This window comes from Stenella coeruleoalba (genome assembly GCF_951394435.1).
Source record: "Stenella coeruleoalba genome assembly, chromosome: 8".
Classification (NCBI taxonomy): domain Eukaryota; kingdom Metazoa; phylum Chordata; class Mammalia; order Artiodactyla; family Delphinidae; genus Stenella; species Stenella coeruleoalba.
In genome coordinates this window covers 7,456,879-7,479,014 of record NC_137154.1, presented here as the reverse complement: position 1 = coordinate 7,479,014, position 22,136 = coordinate 7,456,879, and the positions used below count along the sequence as shown (strand labels likewise).

General features: G+C 61.5%; 1 protein-coding gene across 2 annotated transcripts; it reads right to left on the bottom strand.

Annotated features, from left to right (window-relative positions):
* Positions 1 to 278: 278 nt before the first annotated feature.
* Positions 279 to 20,944, bottom strand: ATG2A (autophagy related 2A). Of its 2 annotated transcripts, XM_079929244.1 has the most exons (41): positions 20,436 to 20,944; positions 18,192 to 18,354; positions 17,914 to 18,066; positions 17,671 to 17,773; positions 17,138 to 17,273; positions 16,892 to 16,990; positions 16,507 to 16,603; positions 16,254 to 16,418; positions 16,009 to 16,149; positions 15,240 to 15,477; positions 15,011 to 15,155; positions 14,820 to 14,912; positions 14,215 to 14,373; positions 13,862 to 14,105; positions 13,416 to 13,512; positions 13,134 to 13,290; positions 12,316 to 12,458; positions 12,096 to 12,235; positions 11,853 to 12,010; positions 11,239 to 11,389; positions 10,903 to 11,102; positions 10,718 to 10,798; positions 10,414 to 10,520; positions 10,234 to 10,326; positions 8,508 to 8,578; positions 8,208 to 8,284; positions 7,511 to 7,681; positions 7,244 to 7,370; positions 6,942 to 7,156; positions 5,979 to 6,187; positions 5,577 to 5,712; positions 3,936 to 4,136; positions 3,629 to 3,730; positions 3,460 to 3,544; positions 3,231 to 3,366; positions 3,073 to 3,145; positions 2,817 to 2,899; positions 2,460 to 2,581; positions 2,164 to 2,318; positions 986 to 1,138; positions 279 to 891 (listed from the first exon to the last, which is right to left on the bottom strand). In XM_079929244.1, exons 1-41 carry the CDS (start codon positions 20,604 to 20,606, stop codon positions 655 to 657), a joined length of 5,787 nt encoding a protein of 1,928 aa, XP_079785370.1. In that variant the 5' UTR covers positions 20,607 to 20,944; the 3' UTR covers positions 279 to 654. The 2 variants fall into 2 exon arrangements, with proteins under 2 accessions (XP_079785370.1, XP_079785369.1); XM_079929243.1 differs by having other exon boundaries at positions 6,942 to 7,370.
* Positions 20,945 to 22,136: the final 1,192 nt, after the last annotated feature.

The following is a 22,136-nucleotide window of genomic DNA, read 5'->3' as shown; positions in this document are numbered from 1 at the left end:
GTAGCGGCAGGGGAGCCGAGGGAAGGAGCGCAGAGGTGGGCAGGTGACTGGGTAGGTAGGAGCGGTGGGTAGGGTGGTGGTGGACTGTTAACCTGCTGAGTGGGCGGAGAGGCTGTGGCAACCTCTGGTGGTGACAGGGGAGGTGCTGGGTGCAGAGGTGGGGATGGGCGAGTCACGGTCAAGGCTGAGGCTGGGCAGTGCAGGTACACAGGATGGGGGGGCTGGCGGTGGGCAGTTTATTCCACGGCATGCAGACACTGACCCACACACTCAAGGAGCTTAAAAATACATTGAACCACGAGGTGTCCATTCCCCCGTCTCCCCCCGAGACACAGAAAAACGCTTGGCTGATCCAAGAGCCTCCACCCTGGAACAAGGCAGCAGTGTGGGCCCGGGGGTGGGGTGGGGTGGGGGCAGCGTCCTTTCTCTCCAGAGGAAAAGCGCAGAGGCAGGGCCGAGGGCCCAGGCAGGGAGGCTCCACTCTCACAGCGATTGGCAGTGGGTGCGCCAATCAGGGTCCTTCCCAGTCCCTCCCCTGAAGGCCTGGCCCGTCCAGCTGTGGGCCCCAGCTCTTGGGAGGCGCGGGAGCAAGTGCCACTGGGCGGGCTGGGCGGGGTGGGCAGGCCGCGCCCTGGGGTCCCGGGCGCCTGGGGCTCAGTCCCGGGCCTCGTCCAAACGCCACTTGAGAGCGTGGTCCTTGTGCGCATCAGGGAGGATCTGGTTGCGCATCCCCCCCAGAAGGCTGGACGTGGCCTCTGTGGCTAGGATGAGGGGCTTCACCACCGTTGGGGGCAGCTGGCGGATCACGCCCCCCACAGCGCCTGTCAGCCCCTTCTGTTCATGGCCCCGAGACGCCACCTCGCAGATGGTCTGAGCTGTGTCCAGGATGCCCTGCGGAGGTTGGAGGTCAGTGCCGGGGTCTCTGGGGGAGGGCCGGGGTGGGGGAGGATGGGGAAGGAATGGGAGCAGGGCTGGGCCTCGTTACCTCTCGAACTGTGTCGTAGGCCTTGGCCACGCCCTCCCGAAGGTCGGCCGGCTGCTGGCCCTTCCGCAGCCTTCGCACAGAGCGCTTGTCCTGCAGGGAGCGCGAGATGGGCGCTGCCGGGGACAGGATGTCATACACCGTCTCGGCTGTGGCCTGGGGGAGCACGGCGGGCACCAGATGAGGAGAGGGGGCCTAAGCACCTACGACCGGGTGGGAGCCCACCCCCCCAAACCCTGCGTTCCCCGCATCCATGCTTCACTGTGCTGCTCCTGGGGTCCTGCCAAGCTCCCACCACCCAGGCCAGGGGGCTGCAGGTGGACTGCATGCCTCCTGAGGGGACTCTTCTAATGTCCTCTGGACCCACCCCTCTCCTGTTGACCACCACACCCGGCACCCTGCCCGCCTGTGGGTGCCACAGATGCAGCCCGAGCTCAGCGCACGACCTTCCTCCTCCTGCTCCTTGCCAGCTCCAGGGGCGGCCCTGGCGGAAGCCTGGGTTCCCCTGACCCATCCCCACAGATCACTAAGCCATCACTGAGTGTGACCCTCTGCCCGCTGGTTCCTCTGTTCTCTCGCCCCCAGTGTCACCCCCTCCCCCCCAACCTCCTCACCTGGCTGTCCTACACCCCAGCTAATGCCTTGGGGGTGGCCCTCAGATGCCTGCTGATCCCTCCAGCCTCCTCTCTAGAGACCCTGCCCCCACCCCCCAGTGCATCTGCAAGCTCACTCCTCACCTCTGAGGACTGGCCACAAACGCCTTCGCCTCCTAGGACTGACCACAAACACCTGCCTGTCGGCCCCCTCTGCTCCAGAACCCAGGGCACTCAACTGCAACTGCTCACAGGATAACCCCTGCCTTCCTGTCTGGGCCTGGCGAAGCGTGAGGCCTGACTGAACCAGGGCCAGTCTCTGGGCCTGTTTCTTTGTCGGTAAACAGAGCCAGCCCCCTTCCCTCCCCTTCAGGACACAGCCATGACCAGAGACCCAGTGGGCTCTAAAGCCTGGGGGCACTCACCCTCCCACATGGGAGCCACGGTGGGCCCGAAGGCAGTCAGTCGGCCTCTTTTCTCCGTGACTGTTCCTCGAAAGATACCACATTCCCAGGTGGCCTACCCTCGGTAGAGCTTTGGGGATGGAACTGGGCCCCTGCATGGCCTGGACGCTGGAGGCCCACTCACCTGGATAGCCTGCACCAGCCGGTTGCTGAGTTCTAAGGCGGCTGAAGCTGTGGATGAGCCGAAGGAGGCAGCCCCCCGCTGCAGCCCCCGCATGAGGCGCCCATCCTTCCTGTACTGCTCGATGGGCAGCCACAGCAGGTCCCGGAACCCTTGGACTGGGGGACGGGGTGGTCAGAGATGCCCAAGGCTGCCCCCACCTACCCTGCTGTGGGAACTCTTCCACCTATTCCCAGTAGCGGCTTCTAGGCTGCCCAAGAGTATGGCATTTTCAAGAGCCCCCAAAGTCAGATACTCACAGAGCTGGACAACAGAGTGCATGGGGCCCACGCCCCCCAGCAAGCCAGGCAACTGGTTCTTTCGGATATCCTGCAGCCACTCGTTGAGAGCATAGCCCAGCACCTTGTCCACACCCAGGAGCCTAGGAAGGGGAGAGAAGAGGAGGGTGGGGTGGGGCAGAGCCACACGCTGAGGGGTCACAGGGCCAGGAGGACCCAAGGCACCCCAACACTCCCCACGGCTCCACCCAGCCCCGTACGGAGGGATTGACTGTGGCCATTTCACAGAGCAAAACTGAGGTCCCAGAGGGGTGATGTCTTGGCCAAGGCCACAGCCAGGAACAGAGAAAGGGCCCTGAGAGAGGCCTGGAGGCTCACCCATGCCGGCAACACAGGCGCTTTAGCTTTAGCTCGGAGCAGTTGAGCTGGGCCAGGCCTATGAGGAGGCCTGCGAAAGTGCCCTGGGGAGGGAGGAGAGGTTGGAGTTTACGTGATGGGACCCAGGGACCCGGCCAGCTCACAGGAGCCACTAGAGGCTGACGGTAGCCGACGGTGCCTGGACACAGCCCTGGCCCCCTGGCCTCCAAAGAGCGGGCCACACCTGGGCAGAATGGGGACCTGACAGCCCGCTTACCACCTGGTCCATGGTGACGTGCTTGCCGTGGTAATCCAGCCAGATGGGCACCTCGGACGTGAAGCGGAACTCCCTGGGTGGGGAGTGGGGAAAGGGGTCCTGTGGTCACTGGCCTGATCCCTGCAGCCTGGCCCGGGGCCCCCAGCCCAAGGCCCTACCTGAAGTAGATGGGCTGCTGCTCAGCAGGGGAGGCGCCGTGTCTACCGCCTGCGGCCTCCTGGGAGCTGGTGGTCTCCACACCCTCGGGTTGCCCTTCCTGGGGGCCGCTGGGCTGGACTGGGGTCTCAGGGTGAGCTGGAGGAGAGGCGGGGGACAGACCAGGGATGGGCCCAGGCATGGCTGTGAGGCAGGAGGCCCGGACCCTCCCCTCCCTGCCCAGCTGCTCACCTTCAGCGGAGGTCTCCGCCGGGACCACAGGGTTGATGCTGGCCGCCAGGCTGGTGAAGAAATCCCTGAGGAAGAGTAGAGCATCCTGCCGGGGGAAGGAGCAGGCCAGCTTCAGAGGCCTGGAGGCAGTGGGCTCACCTCAGGCTCTGCCCCCACGCAGCCCACTCACCTGATCCACGTTGAGCCGCAGGGGCAGCAGTGAGACGCGGAGACAGCACTCGGGCCCACCCAGGTTGGTCACGGGGGCCACGTGCAGCGCTTTGATCTTGAGCTGAAGGCAGAGGGTGAGCTCAGGCCCCTGGCCCCCACTGCTCCCCCAGTTGGTCCTGCACATGCTGTTCCCTCAGCTAAGCCCGCCTGGGCCCCGCCCCCCTCCCAGGCTCACAGACACCCGGGGTCTGTATGTGTACATGCACGTGTGTGCGCGCGAGCACGCGTGTGCCCTGCTCAGGGTGGACCGCGCGGAAGGCCTGTACCATGTTGGAGTGGGTGCGCCGTGGCATCCGCTCACTCGTGTGTAAATACAGGAATTTGTTGATCTGGGAGGAGGCCAGCCGGTCTCGGACCTCGAGCTCCTGCACGATGAACACCTGGCGGGACAGCGGCTGCTCCTCGGGCTCCTCGCCGGGGGCTACGGGGCCTGGCTCTGCCGGGTACACCTCATGCTGGAAGCTTACCTGCGGGGCGGACAGAGGCCTGAGCGGCAGGCAGGGCTGCACAGCGAAGGGGGCTCACCCCAGGCCCCTCCTCTCCCAGCCCAATCTCAGTCCTACAGCGGCTGCCACCTGGACGCCTCCACACAGCCGTGCCACAGGCACTTCAGACGCCCCACGGCCACGATGAACCCTGACTGCCTCCCGAGAATCCACCTGCCCCCGATCTCCCAGCCTTCCCGTCACCCGAGTGGCACCTGTCCCCCTATGACCCTAAGTGCAAACGTTGGTTCGGTCCTCCCGCTGCAATCTCTCTATCACCACAGCTGTCAGTTTTGCTTCCTGAGAACATCTCTCCAGTCCCACCGCACTTCTGTCACCGCCACAGCTGCACCTGGTCTCGGAGCTGCCGTCACCCATCCCCTGCCCGGCCCCCCTGCTCGTCCCCTCCAGCCCCTCTCCACCCACCCAGAGGGATCTTTGTAAAGCGTTTGCCCACCCACCTGGCGCCCTGCAAACTCCTCACTGTGGCCTGGCGAGGCCGTGCTTCCCCCTCCAAAGCCCGCTTTCGGCCCTTGCCCTTGACCTGGAGTACACTGGCCTCTCTCCTGCCCCTGACAGGTCAAAGCCTCCCTCACCGGCGGGTTCTCGCCCCAGCCTTGTCTCCCCCTCACCCGGCGCTGGCACTGGCTCCCCGGCCCGTCGGGTGCCCGAGGAGCCCCGGCCACCACTCTGAAGCACATCCCCGAGTCCTCTCAGCACAAGCGCCCTTACCAGCTCAGGGAGTGGGTCTGTGTGGGCTCACTCTCAGTAAGCGGCACTTGACCTGCACAATTTCTCAGGTCAGCCCGGCCTGCTCTCTCCCTCACGCACATTCAGTCCAGCAGCCCAGCCCGTGGTTCTTTCCACCGTCCCTCTAGTAAAAACCAAAACCATCCGTGGTCTACAGGGCCTTACGCGGCCTGGTCTGGGTTGGATCTCCGGCCTCGCCTCCTACTGCCCTCCTCCCTCCTCAGCTGCAGTCTCGCTGGCCTCCTTGCTGCTCCCGGGACACGCGAGGGATGCTCCCAGCTTGCGGCCTTCACGCTGTGCCCTCTGCCTGAAAACCTCTCCCTGGCTCACTGTGGCCTCACATCTTTGTGCAAAACGGCACATTTTCACGAGGGCTTTCCGGCCCTCCCCAGCACTCCCTGTGCCCCCTCTGTTTACGTTCCCTGAGTGTTTATCACATCTGAGCGTCTGTATATATATAGGCTTACTGGGCTCCCTCCACTATGATACAAGGGACAGGAAGGCAGGGTTTCTGTCTGCTTTGCTCATCGCTACATCCAGCATCTGGAACAGCATGGCAGCAGCTGACCTAGTACAGGAGCAGGGGCCCGCAGGAGTTCCCGTGGAGTGAGCGCTAGCTGAGCAGCAGGGACACGAGGGCCTGTCCCGGCGCCCCACCCCGGCTGGCCTCACCTTGCTGAGCTGGATCTCCATGAGGACGTGGTGCTGCCGGCCACTGCCCCCCTGCGCACGCCAGGAGTTCTGGGGCCGGTTGGGGCCGGAGCAGCGAGAAGGGGAGCTCCTGGGGCCTGCGAGGCCTGCTCTTGCCCTGGGAAGAGGAACAAGGGACACGCTGCCTCAGGGGAAGCCCCTTTCCTCATTCCCTCCCATCACAGCAGGACTTTCAGCCTGGGGCAAGAGACCCTCTCCTGGGAGGTAGGCGGGGCAAGGGAAGAGGAAGAGTTAATAAGGCCAGAAGGTGAGGATCTGGCTCAAGGTTACCAGCTGCTGAGGGTCAGAACTGGACCCCAGCCCGGGCCTCATCTCCTGGGGGCCCCACTGCCACAGCTGCCACCTGCGCCCTCTCCTTCTCACCTGTGTCCGGGATGGGGGCCAAAGTCTCGGCCCCCATAGAGGTGCCAGACGAGGGAGACCTCACGCAGCACCACACGACTGCTGGGCACTGGGAAGTGGGCAGGTGCCCGCAGCAGGTCTGTGCTGCCCAGCGGCTGTGAGAAGTGCCCGTCCTGCACTATGATGGGGTCTGGATGCAGCTGTGTCACCACAGGCTCCCCATCTTGGGGCTGCAGGAAGGAGGCCAAGTGAACATATAGGCCACAGAAGCTTTCCCCAGTCCAGGCCACCTGTTTATCCCTCATCCTCGCATCTCTCTCCCTTTTTTCACAAAAGATGATTCTCACGGGCAATTATCCTGAGGAGCCTGAGTGCCCCTTGCTCCTGTCGGCCCTGTCAGGTCTGGCTTGCGTGTGACAGTGAGTCTGGACGTCATTCCCACTGGCACTTGGGGGCCAGGAGGCCAGCACCGTTGCAGCCAGGTGGTTCTCCTCATTCTCCCGCTACCTGCCCTGCTCCTATCCCTCCCTACTCTTATTTATTTATTTATTTATTTTGCGGTACGCGGGCCTCTCACTGCTGTGGCCTCTCCCGTTGCGGAGCACAGGCTCCGGATGCGCTGGCCCAGCAGCCATGGCTCACGGGCCCAGCCGCTCCGCGGCATGTGGTATCCTCCCGGACTGGGGCATGAACCCGTGTCCCCTGCATCGGCAGGTGGACTCTCAACCACTGCGCCACCAGGGGAGCCCCCCCCCTACTCTTGAATGTCCCAGTCCCTCTGCCCAGGACTCCATGCCTTGTCACTTCCTCTGGAAATCCGTCAACTCCTTCAAAGCCCAGAGTGAGGGCTGCCTCCCCAGGGACCCAACCCCACTTCCCCACTGATACTGACCACCTCCTGCCTCTCTCACAGTGGGAGCTCTAGAAGGGCCTAGAACTGAGCCACCCTCTTCCAGGCCCCTGCCCAGCCTGCCCACCACACACCAATATGCCCAGGCCAGGAGCGTCAAGGATGCAAAACTCATCGCTGTCCAGAGTGTCTCCATCCCCCTCCTCTTCCTTCTCCTCTTCTTTGGCCTCTGAGTGGGGCCCCAAGCTGCCAGTGGGGGCCCCAACCAGGGGCGAGGGGGGCTGGGCCCCACTCCGTTCACCTGGGAATAGGTAGACTGACACTGGAGAGGCCTGAAAGAAGGGGCTCCCTGTGGGGGAGAAAGAGGCTGGCTTAGGGCGATGCCCGATGTGGGTGTCTGATTGTGTCTGCTGGCCGCAAAGCAGCCTGAGCCCACCTGAAGCCTGGGCCAGCTCCCGCAGGCTGCGCTCCGTGTCCAGGAGGGCGTCGGTCAGGTCCCGCTGGTTGATGAGGGCTGTCTCCACTGGGGGGCATGAGGGCAGGGAGGCAGGGCTCTCCGAGAGCTGCGCCAGGCAGGGGAGGACTGGTGAATGCGTGTCAGGAGGGAGGGGGGCCCCAGGGCTCCCCCATCACCAGGTCCCTGGCGGCCATGGCGGGGAGGGGGCTGGGCAGGGCTCTGGTGGCCTGTACGGCCAGGCCTCACCTGTACCTTCTGGCCAGCGATCTCCGTGGGGCTGGGGGGCCGGGGAGGGGGGTGCAGGTCGCCCTCACTCATCACATACTGGAGCAGGTTGACCAGCAGGGCACAGGAGTCAGCACAGCTATGCACGTGCATCACATTGTTGGAGCAGCGCAGCTCGAAGAGTGGCTGGCTCTGCGGGGTTGGGGGCGGGTATCAGCCTGGGTTCTAGCCCCACCAGACTTAGACAGGACTGGGCCAGGTCTCCCCTGGGGCGGTCAGCCAACTACCCTTTGAACACATGGGCAAACTGAGCCTAGAGAGTAAAAGGGGCTTCGCCCAGGGCCGCCTGAGGAAGCAAGAGTGCACTCCCGGGTGAGGGACTCTGAGCGCCATCTCCAGTGAGGCGGGGCCTGGGATCTCCCTTTTACAGATAAGGACACTGGAGACCCAGAAAGGCTGACTCCTGAGGCCCTGCTTTTTCGTGGCTACAGCTGCCCTCTGCTGGCAGGGTTCATAGGGAGGGATGTCCACCAAAGGTCTGGCCCTTCCCAGGAGGACCAATAACCACAGGGAAGGGCTGTCAGTGACTGGGACCTGAGCCCGGGCCCAGGGAGCAGAAACAAAGAGATGGTGCGTGGGGAAAAGTGATCCCCCGAAGGCTCCCTTGCCCCGGTCCCTGCTCTGGCTCTGGGGGACCCTGGGCGACAGCCACACTCACCAGTTTGTCCTCAGTGCTCCCCTTCCAGGTTTTGATCACGAGCTCCAGAAGGTCGACGTCCAAGACACAGACATAATCTGAGGCAGAGGCAGGAGAGGCTCCCGTTGCCTCCTCCTACCCAGGCCCCGGCCCCGCTGCGAGAATCTAGGGTTTGTCTGGGTGCAGCCCTTGTGTGCGTGCACGTGTGCGTGGGCGCTGAGGACCTGGCCAGCAGCTGGGTGAGGACAGCGGGCTGCTCTGGGTATGGCCGGGGGCCACAGCCCCTCAGACGGGAGGGAGCCCAGTCCAGGCCCTGCCCACCTCGCCGCAGATCCAGGGTCTCCATGTCACACTTGTCGGACAGGTACAAGGCGGAGTCGTCGAGGATGAACCTGGGGGGGAATGGGGCTGAGAAGGGCCGGGAGCCACTGCAGGCGGCAGCTCCGAAGGAGCTGGCAGGGGTGGTGCTCGCTCATAGAGACGGGCAGCGGGGGCACCAACAGGGGGTCCCAAGCCCACAAGAGAAGACTAGTGCTGGGTCTTCTCTGGCCTCGGTGTTCTTGTCTGTACAGTGGGGAGACTGGGCCTGGAGTCTTGTACCACAGGCCCAGACAACAGGCACTCGAGGCAACCGGGCAGCATTTCTCTTTCTCCAAAAACTTCCAGCTTCTCCACCTCACCTGGGCCTCATAGCAGCCCTGGGAGGGAAATGTCCTGTTTTCCCCCTACAGCCTGCATTGTTCTTTTAAAATAAGTCCTTATTTTAATGGCAACCTAACATAAGCTCCTTTCAAATATTTAAAAAATATAGTTAATCCCGAATTCTGACAAAAGCACCTTATACGGTCAGCCCTCCATATCTGCAGGTTCTGCTTCTGAGGATTCAACCAACCGCGGATCAAAATATTTTTTTAAAAATCCAGAAAGTTCCCAAAAGCAAAACTTGAATTTGTCATGCGCTGGTAACTACTTACATAGCAATACATTGTGTTGGGTATTATTAAGCGATCTAGAGACGATTTGAAGTACATGGGAGGGACTTCCCTGCTGGCGCAGTGGTTAAGAATCCGCCTGCCAATGCAGTGAACACGGGTCCAGGAAGATCCCACATGCTGCGGAGCAACTAAGCCTGTGTGCCACAACTACTGAGCCTACACTCTAGAGCCCGTGAGCCACAGCTACTGAGCCCACGTGCCACAACTAATGAAGCCCGTGCGCCTAGAGCCCGTGCTCCGCAACAAGAGAAGCCACTGCAATGAGAAGGGCACCACAAAGAGTAGCCCCCTGCTCGCCACAACCAGAGAAAGCCCGCGTACAGCAACGAAGACCCAACGCAGCCAAAAATAAATAAATTAATTAAAAATATATACATATGGGAGGATGTGCATGGGTTATATGCAAATATTGCACCCTTTTATATGTGACTTGAGCGCCCCTGGATTTTGGTATCCACGAGGGGTCCTGGAACCAATCCCCTGTGGGATACCAAGGGACAGCTATACATCTCCACCCTGTCTTTTCTATGAAGCCACACAGAGATGCATACAAACACACCCCCAAAAATCTTAAAAAAGAAAAGAAAAAAAAATATAGTTTTATATCTATATATAAATATTGTACTATGGCATTTCCCCATATTTGTCAATGTTATTCTTAAATTTGACTTTAATGGTTGAGTGGGCCATGTTTACTGACTGAGGTCATAATTTGGGGGCATTTAAGTTGTTTACAAGTTTTGACTATTTTGAATTATACTACAGAGGCCTTATATTCTACCTTTCTTATCCTTCTAGCCTAAGGACAACCACCAGAAGTGAGGTGATCAGGTCAGAGAGCTCAAACACCTTTAAGGCTCTGATTTGAAGGCCTGACTGACTCTGGGAAGGTGAAACCCAATCTTGTTCCCCGGGGAGGGATCACCTAAATGTCCAGAAAGGCTCAGACTGACCTGAGGATATACAGCAGGTACACAGGACCCTGGGGGAGTGGCAGCTGCAGCCAACTTGGGGTGGGATGGACGGGGAGCTCGGGTGGGGGAGCCGCATACCTGAGCAGGAAGGTAGAGGTGTCCATGACGATGTTGCTGGAGAGGGTGAAGGTCTCAGCAGTGACAAGGACACGTACAGGGAGGTAGAGGGGCCTGGAGGGGTGGGCCACATTTGGGTTGGGGCAGGCTCCTTACACAGGGGCCCCAGCCCCTGGCCCCCAGCCCCCTGAGCCGGGGTACCTGTAGTCCACGGCACAGGAGAACAGGTGTACGTGTAGGATGGTAATGACCGTTGGAGGCAGGTAGCCCAGCACTGGGTCATCCAGGACATCTAAGAACTCCAACAGCTTTGGGGGCCAGAGTGAAAGGGACAGGGGAGGAGGGGGCCTCTTTCTTCCTCAAGCCCCCCAACCCCAGCACAGCTCTCCAGTTGCTGCCCATCAGCTGTCTGTCACACCCTTGCCCAGGGGCTCCACCCAGAAGTCGGCTTCAGTCCAAGGTCAGCTCTGGCCCAGCCCACGCCCCCCACGCGACCCTCCCTCACCTGGGAGTGCCAGCTCTGCTCCGGCAGGGCCATGTGGTGGCGCAGGGTGGCTCTGTGCAGCCGCAGTGTCACCAGGAACTCCTGGGGGCAGGGCACAGTCAGCATGGCGGCAGCCCAGCGTTCCAGGCACCAGGGAGGCAATGGCCCTGGCCAAACAGGTGGGCCAGAAGCAGGCGTGGCTGTACCTTGACGTTCCTGTGAGGGTCCAGTTGGATGCGCACCGCGGTGGACAGCATGTGGGGGCCCCGGCCCTGGCCTTTGCGGCCCACGCCTCCTTGCTCAGTCATCCCTTCCTCCGATGGGTAGATGGTTCGGGCCAGCTGGGCCGGAGGAGCAAAGGTGGGCAGCTCCAGGCGACTGGGCAGCAGGTAGTCATCCACAGCCGCTGAGGAGGCATCTGGTGAGCCCCCTGCCAAGCTGGCTGGTCACCCACTCCATCCAGGGCACATGTCCCTCCCGAAGGAGCACCCCTCCCCATGTACCCTAGAGACCCCACGGCGACTGGCCGCCAGCCCTCACACCTCGGTGGTACAGTGTCGCCTTTTCAGCTTCCAGGCAGAAGTAGCCGAGTCCCGGCTGGCCTCGGTACTGGCAGACGCTGAAGATGGTGCCTTGCTCCACGTCCAGCACCAGCTCCCCATGCGTGGCCTCCAGCCGCTTCCCGCACTCGTCCTGCAGGCAGCGTGTGGCTCAGCCTCACCAGCTACACTCAGCAGCCCCCACACCCTCAGGGCGGAGGGCGCCTCTTGGAGCCCGGGCCTGACTAGCGTCGGCTTCAGCCCCTACCCAGAGCGCGGGAGGTCCGGAGCAGCACCTTCTCTTTTGCCAGAGGGGAAGGGTCATCCCTGCCCTGTCTATCTCCGAGCATCAGATGGTGTCCATTCGGGCCCCTGGCATAGTACCGTACGTACAGCAGGTGCTAGTAAGCGGCTGACGGGGCGTGATGGGATGGGTTGGGGGGCATGGGTGGGTCAGTGGGTGGCGGGTGGGTGCTACTGGCTGGACAGGCCGCACTCGGCCCCCGGTGGGGCCTCTGTCTCCCACATTCCCCACTTGGAGCTGCTCACACCGGCCTTGTTCTCCTGCCAGTGGGGGCTCTGGAGTCAGGGGCTCACCTCCCCTGGGCTGTGCTCACCTTGGTCTCACAGTGGGCCGTGATCCGACCCTTTAGCACCGTCACCAGTGTAGAGAAGGTACTCTGGGAGCGAGGGCTCTGGGACTCAGGGGCAAGGCGCTGGGGGGTGCCTGATGCCCCCGCTGAGAAGTGGGTGTCCTCGTCGTCCGAGTCCGAGTCTGGGGGGAGATCAAGGAGCCGAGTGGGAAGGAGACCTGGGAGGGCGGCCCCGGCCCCAGGGCCCCACCAGGGCGCCCCTCCTACCCAGCTTGAAGGCAGACTTGCACATCTTGAAGCTGTCGTGCCAGAAGCCCGAGGCATCTGGGAAGCCAGAGGGGCGAGTGGCAGGCGCGGGGGTGGGAAGCAGGTCCGCGGGCTCCCACATGAGCAGGTCGTTGTTGATCCTGAAAGGGCAGTTGGACCACGGCGGTGAGGGAGGCCCGGCCCAGCCCCTTGCCACCCCCTGCCCTGCCCACGTCGCCACCTGTTGTAGAGGCTCTCGTAGACCTCCTTGCTGGGCAGGAAGACGTGGGCGCCAGGCAGGACCACTTCCACGCTGCAGCGGGACAGCGCCAGGGCCCGGCTCTGAAAGTTCCTCATTTCCTCAGGGTCTCCAGGAATCACCATCTAGGTGTGGGAGCAGGGAAGGGGATGCGAGAGATGTCAGGGCCTGCTGCCGGCCTTAGAATCTGACCCAGGTCTGCTTCCTGAACTCCTATCATTCATTCATTCATCCACATGAGCCCTTCTCTGCTGGGATGTAGGACAGCCGTCTTGTCTGAGGCGCTGACTGCAGGCAAACCCTGCTCCAAGGGCCTCGTTCAGGTTAACCCCTCATCCTCACGACAGGCCCATGAGACAGGTCATTATACCCACTTTCCAGGTGAGGAAACTCATCTGTAGGTAACTCTCCAAGAGGTTAGACAACTTCCCCAGATGACACAGCCACTGAGTGGCAGAGGCTGGATTCGAACCCAGGTCGTTTGGCCCAGAGGCCAGGCCCCTAACTACCTCTCACTCAACCCTCATCACCTTCAGAGAAGAGGATCCTGAGGCCCAAATGTACCCTGCTGATAAATGGCTGATGGGACAGGTCATGATCTTCCCCATCGAGGGCCCGTGTCCCCCAGGCGCTGCCCTCACTCTTGGGCCCCCTGAGACTCCCCACTGACCAGAGACAATGGAAGAAATGAAATTCTCACTGGTGCTGGTTCACATTTTCTGGTGCCCCATGTGGTCTTGTCCCCCTGACCCAGAGCCACCAAGTGGCTCCCGTGAGACCCAGAAGGCCTTGGACCTCACCTCTTCCGTCTCGTACATGGTCCTTTTGGAGGAGAAGGGGGAGGGCTCAGGCTCCCGAAGCTCGCACAGATTCTCGGCCGACAACTCCAGCTCCTCTCCCTTCTCCGGGGTCACTTCCCACTGTGCGCCGAGCTGGGGGTTCAGGGTCACCACTACCCTGCCAGGGCACAGGCCTGTCACTGGCCTGCAGGGCCCCCCAGCCCCTGGTCCCAAGTGGCCTCCCACTGCCCTCAGTAGCAAAGCCCTCCCCTCCTGTCTGCTCCTCCCAGAGCCCCAACTTACTGGGGCAGGAAGTACTTGTGCCCAGGGCTCTTGGGATCCAGGGCTTTGGAGACCCGCAGGCAGGGGACAGGTGGCTTCTCTCCGTCTTCGTAGGTGACTGGACGGGATGGGGAGGGACGGGGGGTTGTCACTGCCACCTTTCCCCATTTCTTCCTCAAGGCCAGGTGGGTCAGTGGGAGCACCCCCATGACAGCTGTGTTTTATTGTGTACAGACCCGTGCCCTCCCTCGCGCCCACAGTCTGCAGCGGCCCAGGGATAAGCGGCCCACTCTGCCCGCTGCCCAGAGGAGCCCTGGGATACCCAATGCTGGTGCCTCACGAAGCAGATGAGGTCTGGACCAGGGTCTGCCCCCGTCGTGACCCAGCCCCTTCCGTGGCCCCAAGCCCACCTCTCCTAGAGGCCTGAGCCCCCTGCCCAAGGGGTTGTCTCCTGGGGGGGCTCTTACCATGGAGGTCGGAGCAGGTGAGTTCCAGGCGGGTGGGGGCTGGGGGGCCAGGCCCACTGCTCAGCTCTGACCGGAACTGGGGCTCAGTCAGCTCCAGGCGCAGCTGCTCGGCCCGCACGGCCCCGCCCACCCAGGGGTCCCGCTCAGGCCGCAGGTCAGCAATGGGGAAGCGCAGCTGCAGTGTGGCCCGGGGTGCCGAGAGCCGCACCACCGCATGCTGCTCAGCTGCTGGCGGGGGCTCTGTCTGTGGGAGGGGGGAGTCAGAGCTGCTGCTAGCCCCCCCGCCCCCACCCAACTGTGGCCGAGAGCCAGAGGGCCCACGGCCTGCCCTCCACCCTGGCTGCGCCTCTTACCAGCAGGCCAGCCGGCTGCTCGGGAGGGGGTGTGGTGGCCTGGTACAGCAGGGCAGCGAGCCGGTCCAGGGCCCCCAGCTCCACATCTGCCTGGAAGTCGGCCAGGTCCAGGGCCAGTTCTGAGTGACAATGGCAGGCAGTTGGGCGCCGGGGCCGGCTCTGAGGGTGAGGGTGCTCAGGTCAGCGAGGGCTGTGGGGTGGGTGAGGGCAGGATGGGCAGGGTTCCCCTTGAGCAAAAACAGAAAGGACACAGAGCCCCCCAAAGCTGTAAGGAGAAGAGCTTGGGTGAGGAACCCAGGGGACCTTCACCGCCTGCTCGGGGCAGACAACCATGCCCGTTTAACGAGAACCACCCAATACTTACCACCTCCAGCCCTGGAGGCTGGCAGGGGTTTGCCAAGATGAGCCAGGAGAGGGGCTAAGAGAGTGGCATGTGTATGGCCCGGAAGTACTCGAGGGCTCCGGGATGGGGAGGTGTGCTCTGGTTTGAGCACAGGTAAGGCGGGTGGAGGGTGGGAGCAGGGAGGCACCAGGGGAGGCCGGTGGGGGGCAATACACCGTGGGAAACAGCCAAGGGCCCCTGGGCCTGGAGCAGGGCGGGTTACCTTGGGCAGCCGGCGCAGGGTCTGCGTGTGGTGCAGGTGAGCACAAGGCTGAGCTGAGGCCTGGGACCGCAGGCTGCTGGGGAAGCTCAGGACCTGGGACGGGACAGGGAAGACGACAGGGTCAGGCCGAGCCCCCAAGCCCACCCTCACCTCTAGGCCCTGCCGTGCACACACTGGCTCTCAGCCCTCACCTCTGTGTACTCGGGCTCCGGAGTGCCCCTGGGCCACAGACACTCCAGCACCTCGAGCTGCCCGAAGTGCACTTCCGTGCTGGTAACCCGCCGGCCCCTGCTTGTCCTTAGCTCCCAGGAAAGCTGCACAGCGGCACCCGTTAGCCTACGGGAAGAAGCTGGGCATCAGAAGGTGGGCTTCAGGGGCTCAGGGAGTCCCCTCTAGTTCAGGCCCGCCTCGGGCTTGTACCGGACGTGGCTACAGGGACAGGCCCTCTGGAAGCGCGGTCGGAGATGGCAGAAGTCATGGGAGCCAAAGGACCCATCCTTGGTGGCATCGAACTCCGCAAAAAAGTGGGTGGTGAGGTCAGGTGGTCCGGAAGACGGGGCAGATGTCTGAAGCAAGGTCAGGGTCACACCCCCCAAGGTCATCTTCAGCAGCGAGTCGGGGCGCAGGGTGTTCGAGGGGGGTGCAGGGGCTGTCTTGCCTGAGAGGACAAAGGCTTCACCAGAGGCTCCCCAGAGCTCATAGGCATCCCAGGTAAAGTGACAGTCAGACAGTGGCCTAGGGGCCAGAAGCCCTGGCCTAGCTGGATCGTGACTCTGGCCAGGGGCTTGGCCAGGCAGGGGTGACGTGAAGCCTTATTATGCCAGACACTGAGTCCAAGCTCAACTCAACCCGCTCAAGGAAGCTGGAAGAACTGGAGGTGACGAAGCACTTACTACCTGACACGTGCGATCTCTCAATAAACATCAGCTCAAACGTGCAGCCTGGCAGGGTCAGATCTCATCCCTTTTTTATGGAAGGGGAAACTGAGTTTAAGTGCTCGGCCCAAGGTCTCTAACTCCAAAACCCAGGTTCTGTCCATCGCACCGCCACCTCCCCTGAGCGTTTCCCACGGAACCAAGTCACCAACGGTGGACCTCCAGGCAGCGCTGGAGGCCTCCCACATGCACGTAGCAAAGATGACACCGGCACCAAGCCTTCTTCCAGCTCTTCCTGCCCCTGGAGAACTCACCGGTTGGGGGGCCCTGAGCAGAGAGCCGGCAGGAGGCCATGTTGCTGTGCACAGAGGCGCCCAGGTCTACATCGGAGAGGGAGAGCTCAGACAGGGCCGAGGCCACGCTGCTGGTGAGGCCCGCCATGGAGAAGAAGAGGTCTGTGGGCCAGGGGAAGGGGGTCAGAGGCAGCCGGGCTCGGCCCCCTGACTCCTGCGCCCACAGTAGACACCCCGCCCATTGCTGGCTCTGGCTCCACACCCACCAGTGCTCTCCAAGTTGACAAGGGGGTTCGAAAGGGGGTCTGAGCTGAGGGGCTCAGCTACGGTCCCCGCCTGCAGCTGCTGATTCAGATCCTGTTCAATCAGCCACAGATCGTCAGCACCTAGTGGGCGGCTCTTGTTCAGCTTGTCGACCAGGCCCTCGGGGTCTACGGGGGAGAACAACTCCTTGTGTCAGTCCAGTCTAGCCGGTGCCTTCCCAGCCATCCCACTCCCTGGACCGCCCAGAGGTCTCACCTGCAAGGCTCAGTGCGCCAAGCAGTTCCTGAAGCTGCTGGAGCTGCCGTGGGGTCAGGAGCAGGTGCAGGGAGCCCAGCTGCCCACACACCTCCAGCTGGGGGTGGAGGAAGCAACCATGGAGCCTACACCAGCCACTGCCGCCACCCACGTGCCCTCACCCTGAGGAGGTAGGACGCCGGTCGCCAGGCTAAGCTCTGCCACCAACTAGCTGTGTGACCCTGGCTCCAACTTGACCACTCTGAGCCTCAGTTTCTCCACTTGCCTAGAAGGCAGTAATTTCCCCCACTCAACGACCCCGCTCTGTCCCAGGGAAGATCAGCATTGCTGAGGAGGATTCTGAGATGGGGCATAATCCCTCCTCCCCAGGGGCCTGGAGACCCACCTTGGGGCCTGGGAAGGCCTCATTTTGCTTCAATTTCACCGTCAGCTCCAGGCACCCTGAGCAGCTGCCAATCTGCAAGGGAGGCTCTGGGGGTCCTTCCTGGGAGACAAGAAGACATGGGAGGGGAGGGGTTGAAAAGATGCAGCCAAAGACGGTCAGAAGGGATGGAGAGGGAAAGATGGGTCAAGGGCCAGAGAGGACAGGGATTAGAAGGAGAAAGAGACGGTCGGACCAGAGTCGGCCCACCTGTGGGCGGAGCTCCTCGAAGTGCAGGCGGACCCCCGCCAGCTGCAGCAGCTTGTGGAGGAAGGCAGGGGGCTGGTGCACGTCCACGGGCGGTGCCTGGCTTGGGTCTCGCACGGCCTCGTCGCAGTACTCTAGTCTGGGGAGTGTAGGATCAGCTCCTGCCCAGGCCGCCCTCTCCCCACACAGCATTCTGTTCTAGGAGTCTGGGGTTAGTGAAGTCTGGCCTGCGGAGCCGTCCCATCATAGCCAGGCCATCCTGGACCTCCATGGCCATTGCTCCCCAGACCCTCAGCGTGTCACCTGACCCCGGGGGCCCAGCTACCCTAGGCCTCTACCACTTGGCCCCGGGACACCACTCCGGGCTCACAACACAGTTCGCCGCCCGCTGCCCTGGCCACAGCCCAGGCCCACCCAGACTTGCCCTGACACTTCCCAGGAGCCCAGGCTGGGGGTGCAGGTGGGGCCAGGGCCACTCAGCAGCCCCTCGCTCCCCCTCTCCCTCACGCCAGCGCCCCCGCTCAGCCCGCCCCTACCTTTGCACGTGGGCTTCCACGGCCACGCCACGCTCCCCAGCACCGGGCGGGTGCTCTACCCTCACGACAGTGTCCAGGAAGGTCACCTTGATCCTTCGCAGTACTGAGAGGTGGGGAGGGGTCTCAGGTCAGGCAGGCAGCAAGGGCCAGACAGAGCTTCCCTGTCAGGCGGCAGGGTGCTGTCTGAGGCCTTTGCCCTGCGGGCCACGGAGGGGCGACAGTGGCCGGGCGGGGCCTGCTCACCAGTCTCAATCGTCTGGGCAAACATCTCCAGTCCTTCCAGGGGCTGTGGTGGTTCAGAGGGCTCGGGCAGCCCATCCCGCAGGCACTCCTGGGCCAGCTGCATGCTCGTGGTCATGCACGAGGCCCAGCTCTGTGAGTCGGCAGCCCCCGGCCCTGCAGGTAGGAAGAGGGTCTCAGGGCCGGCAGGCCCAGTCGGCTCCTGGGTGTCCAGGCCCACTCGCACCGCCTTCTCCCGCACCCCCACCCCTACCCCCGCCCCAGTTTTGCTCTGTCCTCACCCGGGCCCTGGTGGGGCTGTAAGGTGAGCTGGAGGCCTGACACGTGCACGGTGCAGTGGTCGGTGAGCAGCGCGGCCCAGGGCACGGCCACCTCGATAGAGCCCACGAAGCCTTCCACCAGCTCCAGTGGCGACTCCATGGACTCCAGCACCTCATTCACAGACTGGGAGCAGGCAGGAGACAAAGCCAGCTCAGGGAAGCCCCAAACCTAGCCATCTCGCTGGCTGCTGCACTCCTTGCCCGGCTGTTCCACCTCGGAGAGCACCCTCACTCCCCCTGTCCGTCCACATGCTACCTACAAGATCCTACCTTTGCTCAACCGATCCCTACTCTTGGCTCAACTGATCCCTACTCTTGGCCCGCCCTATTACCGTACAGTCCAACGTGCCCAGTCTTTCAAACCAGAGGAGGGCAGAGCTGAAGGACAAAGAGGAGGGAGCCAGGCAGAGGGGATGGAAGGCAGGGTTTCAGGCATGGGCACAGCACATGCAAAGGCCTGGCAGAGAGAGCAGCAGCCCACATTTACCTGGGCGAGCGTGGATTAAGGGGAGTGTCCAGGAGAGGCAGGCAGGGGGCTGACCTGAGCTGGAGGGGGCCCCCCAACTCCAAACACTTGGGGTAGCTGTACTCTCTCCGAGGCACAAGGCTAGAGCCCCTGGTGACAAATAGGGGAGCAGCCCCCCCACCAGTCTGGAAGCTCCCTGAGGGCAGGAGCCCACCTGCCTTCTCTGTGTGACTCCAGGTGCTCTGTGTGGTGCCACCCAGAGAGGGCCTCAGTGAACACCTGTTGGATCCGCGAATGAAATACGCGGCAGAGCTAGAGGGCCCACAGACATCGCGTGCAAATTCCTCACCTACAGATCCACAGATGGGGAAACTTGAGGCCTAAAGAGAAGGGACTAGCCTAGTCACCCAGTGTACTATGGGAACAGAGACTGAGACCCAGGCACTTGGCTTCTTTGGGGGTCTGCAAGGGAGAGGCTGCAGGCGTGGCAGCCTGGAGAAGGGCGGGCATATTGGGAAAGCACTTGCATTCCACCAGGGCCCAACTCCTCCCTGGAGGCCGGGCAGGAAAGCAGCCTAGCTAGGAGCCAATTCAAATCCCCAACCAGAGGGCAGGGCGGGTGGAAGTATAGAAAGGCAGCCTAGAGGTCTGGGCCAGCCTAAGAGGCTGAAGTCAGAGGTCAGAAAAGGTCTCCCGCACTGGGATTCACAGGCAAGAGGTGCCACAAGTCTGGGCTCAGGGCTTTCCGCCTGCCCCACGTTTGCTCAGGAAGACCTGGTCTACCCTAAAGCCCAGTTTCTCCTGCCCAGACTGTATTGAGGCCAGGCACCCTGTCTGCTCCCCCAGAAAACTGCGAAGCCCCTGTCCCCATGCCCACCCCTGTTGCTCTGGACTGGAGGGTTGACCCAGTGCCAGCCCTGGTCTGGCGCCCCTAACTGGTGGCTCCTTTGCAACTTCCCAGGTCAGCTGAACCGTGAGACACAGCTCCTCACTGCCCCCAGCCGCAGGTCTCTGACCCAGAGCTTATTCCTCTTTGCTTCCCCAGCATCTCTCTCCTCTCTGCCTAAGGCCAGATCTCTCCACCTTTCCTCAAGGGCTTTCCTCTAGGTGGGGATGCTGATGCCCAAGCTCCTCCCCAAACACCCATTCAGTCCATCCCACTCTCCTAAAAGCAGGAAGTAGGCAGCGGTGGCAGTCACACAACGTGTTGATCAACAGGGGTGCTGACGCGGTTGTTGACATCCATATCCGGAGACGAACGCCACCCACCGAGCCAGGGTCGTGGGGTCAGGAGGTCAGGGCACCTTTCCCACAGGTGCCCAGAGCAGGGCCCTGGACCCCTGCCAGACTTCCCTAACCAGCTGTGTGCCCCAACTGTCACTTCCCTGGCCTGGTCCCACCAGAGCCCCCTAGTTTCCGAGGTTCCTCCTCACCCTCTCCTTAGCCCCTTGGCACCACGCTCAGCTCAGGCCCCCAATTTGATACACTAATTCTGGCATTCTCCAGACAAGTGACATCCTGCTCCCCAGCTTCAGTTTCTCCTCCTGTGAAGTAGAGGCAGGGGCCCCTTCTGTCCAGCTTCTGGCTCTGGAAGCGATCAGCTGACCCCTGGAAAGGGCCGGACGCCCAAGGCCTCTCCACTCCGGTGCCTGGTCCCCTAGTCCGACCCTTTCGCAGGGAGACTCAGGATGCTGCGCCCCCCAGTCCGACCCTTCCAGGGCTCGGGCCTGGATCCTCACCCAGATCTCCAGGTGTATATCCCGCAGGACAACGCTGCCCTTGTACAGATCGAGGCTGAGCTGGTCCAGGCTGAGGTGCTCCTGGAAGAAGTGACCCAAGTAGTGGTGCAGCAAGTAGCGGCAGACCCGCTCTTTCACACAGTTCGACCACGGCCATAGCCATCGTGACATCTCGGAGACTGCCGGGCCCGGGCCGCCTCCCCTCGCCGGCCGCCGGCGTTCCCCGTCCGGTTGCGCTGTTCACTAGAGCCCCCGGCTCACCCCGCCGCTTCTCTTAGCGCCAGGCCGCACCCCCGGACGCCTGACCACGCCCCCACGCTCACTGCCATTGGTCACTGCAAAGGGCAAGGCCTACTGATTGGCCGCGGGGGCGGAGCCTTCAGGCGCGAAAAAGGGACTGGGCTCTCGGTAAGATATAGGGCTCCCAATATTAATTTACGCTTGCGTATAAATTCTGTGTGGGAGGACCTTTAACCTCTCTCCTACGGGCTCCGGGAAGGCTGTTGCTTGAGGTGCCAGCCCCTCTGAGGAATGCGCATGTGCTGACTCGTCCGACTAGTACTTGAGGTAGTTGGCGAGGATTTAAAGGGACAGTGTCCCATTAAACTTCGCAAGAAGCTTTTCAGAGTCATATTTAGTGTGAGCCCAGTACGCATCTCTAGAAACGATTAAGTGAAAACATTTGCATTTTACAAAACGCTTAACCTTCCGCTATCTCATTCAACCCCCACAGCAACCTCTAAGGTGGAGATTATTGTCACCATTTTACAGATAAGGAAACAGATTTATAAAGGTTGCTGTGAGTCCACCGGGAAGGAGGTCTCACCTGGAATGCTTGACCGGAGATGAACTGATCTTCCCTTCTCTCTGTACTTGGTCAGGGCTCCAGCCCCTCCCTGGAATAATAATAATAATGGTTTTCAATATCTCTAATCCTAGAATTCGGTAAAGAATGGATTCTAACCCCCTTGAGCAGAGGTTTACTGTTTTGCACAGCCCTTGAGCTAAGAATGGTTTTTTTAAAAAAATATTTATTTATTTATTTTGGCTGCCCCGGGTCTTGGTAGTGGCACATGGGATCTTTATTGCGGCATGAGGACTTCTTAGTTGCAGCACGTGGACTCTTTAGTTGCGGCATGCGAACTCTTAGTTGTGGCATGCATGCAGGATCTAGTTCCCCAACCAGGGATCGAACCCGGGGCCCCCTGCATTGGGAGTGTGGAGTCTTATCCACTGGACCACCAGGGAAGAATGGTTTTTACATATTCAAATAGTTGGAAAAAAATCAAAAGAAGAATGTGATTTCATGACGTGAAAATCATATGAAATTCACAGTGTGTCCACAAATAAAGTTTTAGTAGAAGACAGCCATGCTCATTTGATTAAGTACTCTCTAGGGATGCTTTCTTGCTATAGCAGAGTTGAGTACTTGAGACAAAGGCCTGCAAAGCCTAAAATATTTATTTTCTGGCCCTTTACAGGAAAAGTTGGCCCACTCCTGCTCTACAGGTTTAGTCACACAAGCTCCCTTACATCATGATGACTTAGGAGATACCCACAGGTAATTATAATTCCATTTTAGCCTTACTAGGGAGATGGACTCTACTGCAATCTAAAGCCAAAAGTTGGCCGGAAGCAAGGGCAACCACCCTGGCCTGAGGGGTCAGGGATCTGGATTCCAGTCCCAGCTATGTGTGGCCT

Coding starts and splice junctions, on each gene's coding strand:
- ATG2A (XM_079929243.1), bottom strand. CDS start 20,606: ATGTCACGATGGCTATGGCCGTGGTCGAACTGTGTGAAAGAGCGGGTC. Junction 10,521..10,717: donor AGCAGAGCTGGCACTCCCAG/GTGAGGGAGGGT, acceptor TGGCCCCCAAAG/CTGTTGGAGTTCTTAGATGT. Junction 2,319..2,459: donor GCACTCTGTTGTCCAGCTCT/GTGAGTATCTGA, acceptor CCCGTCCCCCAG/TCCAAGGGTTCCGGGACCTG.